Source organism: Triticum aestivum, chromosome 7B (assembly GCF_018294505.1).
Source record: "Triticum aestivum cultivar Chinese Spring chromosome 7B, IWGSC CS RefSeq v2.1, whole genome shotgun sequence".
Taxonomy (NCBI): Eukaryota; Viridiplantae; Streptophyta; class Magnoliopsida; order Poales; family Poaceae; genus Triticum; species Triticum aestivum.
The window spans coordinates 639650466-639655116 of record NC_057813.1 but is presented as its reverse complement, the minus strand read 5'-3'; the positions used below and the strand labels follow the sequence as shown (position 1 = coordinate 639655116).

The following is a 4651-nucleotide window of genomic DNA, read 5'->3' as shown; positions in this document are numbered from 1 at the left end:
AGGCAACTAATGGGGTGGTATTTTGATCTCAGCTCACACATTTTGTTATGTGTGTTTTTTGTTACATTTCATTTTATTAATTATTTATATATATATACTCGCCGTATCGCATATTGCTGTTTTTAGAAATTGTCGTATCCCGTATCACCGTACTCGTATCGCCGTATCTGTGTCGCCGTATCGGTGCAACATAGCTATTTACTGACAGAGAGAAAAACTAGTGAATGAGTATTTTCAGTTAATTTGTTGCAAAACCGAAGCCATACTCCCAATTCTTCAGTTTAGGACCATGGTTTTATATCATTTTCAGCAAAATAATGTCTATGTAGGATTGGAGTTGTGTTGTGAAAGTTACAATCCTGAAGGGCATATATAGCGATCAATCATTTTTTGGAAACAAATCAATTTCTTTCTATATACAATACTTCCTGAAACATGCAATGCAACAATCATATTAACCAGAAAATTAATTACATACCCGTAGTGGCTTGGCGCAGAGCATGTCCGATGGGACCTCATATAGGTCATCGTCAACAGCTTTGACCGCCGTGAAGGAGAAGGGTTCCATTGCCATGTGGGTCCCTGAGTCATCCACCCAGGTTTGCCTCGTCACCTTGTGCTGCTGCTTCCCCATGACGACGACGCCACTATCGTAACCAATGAATTCCTGCTTGAGTGATTTTTGTGCTGTGACAGGCTCGAAGCACTGGTTGACGACGGCCGCCGTCCAGCCACCTTCGTCGCCATCGCTGTGGTTGTTCCACTCGCCGAACGCAGGGACGCGCCTCCTGCGACCTGACGTAGATGCAGTGCACCCGTTGCATGCAGAAACACACGCCACTTGGATAGGACATATAGAGGTGAGCATGGTAGTCTTTGTAAGGAAATCAAGTGTGGGGCCCACACAAAAGCTAGAGCTCTGTGCTGTGTATGCAGTGTGGGGCCCACACAAATGCAGTGTGGACTGCTGAATGTTGAGTTGTTGACGCAGCGTGGACATGGTTGACGAGAGCGCGTATCGTGCGCTGCAAGCCTACCAGCCATTTTAGCTTCCAGAGCAAGGATCATATAGACGGGATTCTAGTGAAGTGGGTTAAATACGGTTACTGCTACTAGTGGCCAAAGATGCAAATGAATTTCAAGATAAGGTTAATTGAATTCGAAAAGGTAACAGATCGCTATTTTCTTGGCTTGCGCACGGGCGCGATCTTCTGCTTCTACCGGGCTTTTTCCATTGGAAACGAATCAGCCCCACCCGTGCCTTCTATTCGTGATTTTTCTGCTGTTGTGCGTGATTAGTGGAAGAAGGTACTCCGAGTACAAATTTTCAGATTTCAATCAACCTCCTTTTCAATGCAAATCCGTCTTTTTCTATAGTCTTTATAGATCGTTCGTTGGTTTCATGAAGATCATCCCTGTACATATCTCTTTCTCACGCTCCGATCTCTTGAGTTGTTTGGGATTAGAAAGGAGGAGCTTGGATTTTTGTTCGTGACTAGTAAGCAGAAGCCAAATCTTGCAATTTTTAATTTCCTGCCATCCTGGTACCTACCTTGTTTCAAGCCTTTGTTAGCAATTTTTCATTTTATTAACTGTGTTTTTTACTTCTTGTTTCTTTTTTTTTTTGCGGGTAAAAAAAATGTGGTTTTAGGGTCCCTTTGTTAGCAATTTTTCATTTTATTTCTTGTTTGTGCGCTAATTAATTAGCAAGATGTTATCTAGAAAGTATGCAACCGGTAATGAGTAAAGAAAATAGCCTTGCATATGCGTTGATTGAGTTTCGGAAAGGAGATATTGACATGTTTCTAGAACTAATACAAGTACTACTACTAGAAATTCTGAGGAATGCCTTTTGTGAGAAAATATAGGATCATAATACTGGAGTAGGCACGAACCGAATAGAAAAATATAAGTTCGGGTTGAAAAAAGCGACCAAATTTTTTGTGAATGTTTATGACTTTTATTTGTTGCATAGTTGACATGACAAGGCAAAACCAATTATAGTGCATCAAGTATTTAGTTGAATTGAAATAGAGAAAAATGTGGTTTTAGGGTCCCTTTCCACTGTCTTGCCCCGGGCCCTCAAAATCTCAGGACCGGCCCTGATTCCATCTTACATCTAAACTTGGCACAAAACGGAAGTAATTTCTGGCTAGTTCTACTAGTCCGTACCTTGCAGGGTTTGTGTACGGGGAGCTGGGTGTGCATCTCAGACTCGAAGTGCTGGGCGAGCACGGGCCAGTCGTCGCCGTCGCCGTAGTTCCATTCCCCGAACGCCGGTATCCCCCGGTACCCACTCGCATCCTGCGAAAAACACATACATCAACTTACCTCAGCCATGGCAAGTCAAACGAACGCAACGGCGAACAACATCGGCATGAACAGCTCTTGATACGGCAGCCATACCTCCATTGGCTTGGCCAGTGAGATGGTGCCCCGGTTGACTTGCTCGGCTTGGCAAGGACACAAGACAAGAGTGATGAATCTCCGAGTGATAGAAGAGAGTATTGACACAGGGAACGGCGGTGGCCGGTTCGTTGAATTTATATGGAAGAGTGTGTGGTGTGCTTAGGAAGGAAGACAACCGACTTTGAGAGGGAAAACTTGGGGCGGAGGGCAAGGCAAGGACGCGCTACCTGGCTCTGAAGTACTGTACGTGTTGTGGTCCGTGCTGATCTCGGGCCATCTCGGGCGATGTGAATAAAGTGGTGTGTCAGGTAACAGAGGAGGTAGAGGGAGCATGCAGCGGAGCAGTCGACTAGAATAAGGTGGCGATGGCATGGTAGGGGTGAGCTTATGGGTCAACGATACATTGAAGCCGGTGCTTGCACTAGAACCGAGTCTAGTCTAGGGTTTTTTTTCGAAAGAATGCAAAAGTTGCGGAAAATAGTAGCTTCTGTCAAGAAAACAATTCTACTTGGATATTATACACTTGCACTTACTTTTAGCTGCAATTTTTTCCTACTCCGGCACGCAGTCCGGTTACGACACCTTATACATGTTCACAGTGTGTACCCACATGATCTTGCCTTGCGTATACAAAGGGGTAGACTTCATCTTGGTGGTACGAATAAGATTCAAGTAGACTTTTGCTAGACTGATGTACCAGCACTTCTTCTTCAGGTTCCATGCGAATTCCTGCTGCACCTCATTCCTATCAAGCTAGATTTCTATAGACATCTTGCTACTATTTTGACACGTCATGCAGCTCTGTGCTGCTCCTCACCCAGATAATGTCTCACTTTTGTGTCCCCTTGCGGCCATTTCATTTGGATGGTTCTGTCAATATATATACAGGTTTGGGATGAGTGGATAGCTGGGACTTCAATGCTTCACCTTATGACTAGAGCAGCACATGCAAAAGAGAGCAGCATCCCAGAACCATTTAATTGGATTATTGGCGAAAAACTTTCACTGTTATTTTGCAGTCCAATTCATATTTGGGAGTATCATTAGAGCATCTACAGCCAAGGACATCAAATCGGGTCTCTCAAACGCCCGCGGACGCGTCCGCAAACAGTGACCAATCAGATTTCAAAGTTTTCTTCGCATAACCGGACATCTCACCTGGCAAACCTCAAATACATACAAACACATGCAATGTAAACGATACAACACAAATCGTCTGGCTACTACAACAACACATGCCATTGGACTACCAAAATTTGGTACGTTTTACCTATATACTACTATGGAGCATCCATGGCTGGCCTTGCCCTTGCCCTTCCCAGCACCCTTGTCATGTTTCTCGCAGAAGTAGCGCTCGAAAAAATAAAATAGATCAAACCAGATCTGCTCTTCGCCGGAGCTTTCTGAACGGTCGCTCTCCTCCTTCTCCTCTTTGGGGTCAGTTTGGGCATGGCACGAACTGCCCGATTTTGTTCTTGGGCGAGGCCGCGTGTCTTCGTCCTTGCCGCTTCTTTAGGATGCGGGCACAGACCGCTTCTTCCTCTGCGGCAGGACGCGCCGCCGTCACCGCCACATCCGTAGCGAGGCGCACCTCGGCCACCCTAATCATCTCCTTCCCACGGCGGGCACATCGGTCAATGTAGCACTCATATGCCGGGGGCCGAAGATGGAGAGCCTATCGGACTGCGATGCTCCAACGTAGGTGAATCTGAGCACCTGTTGCGCTAACGCAATGGACTCGCGCCAGGCCGATCCCTTTGTTGGTCGGGGGCAATTCTTCCAGGAGCGGCGGAGGGCAATGTAGACGGACATAGCCGCCTTGTCGGTGCTAAAACTGGCAGATCTCGTGTGGGGGCTCCCAAGGTTGATGATCAGAGTTCACTACAAGAAATATGTCAACTTGTGACCTTGACTATTGGTCACTGAATGGTCATTGTTTTTCATTTGTGACCTTTTTGTGACAAAAAACAGAAGGTCAAAAGTTGGCAGTCGTAAACTGAAATTAACGACCTTCTTCAGGATAAGGCCGTAGACATTTACGACCAAAACAAAAAGTTGTTGAACCCATGACCTTTTGTTTTAGTCACTAGTTGTCTGCCCAGGCCACATCAGATCCAACATGGCAAGCTGATGTGGCAAAATTATGACCAATTGAATTGGTCGTAGGTAAGATTCAGCCCAGTCCAATTAGGTGTTCTACATGGGCCAAGCCCATTAATTCGGCCCATTTGTTGTCATCTTT

The 4651-nt window shown here is 45.6% G+C and overlaps 1 protein-coding gene across 1 annotated transcript; it reads right to left on the bottom strand.

Annotated features, from left to right (window-relative positions):
- Positions 1 to 401: 401 nt before the first annotated feature.
- On the bottom strand, positions 402 to 1598 carry LOC123158326 (uncharacterized). Its single transcript, XM_044576363.1, has 2 exons — positions 479 to 1598; positions 402 to 428 (listed from the first exon to the last, which is right to left on the bottom strand). Exons 1-2 carry the CDS (start codon positions 998 to 1000, stop codon positions 402 to 404), a joined length of 549 nt encoding a protein of 182 aa, XP_044432298.1. The 5' UTR covers positions 1001 to 1598.
- Between the last annotated feature and the right edge of the window lie 3053 nt (positions 1599 to 4651).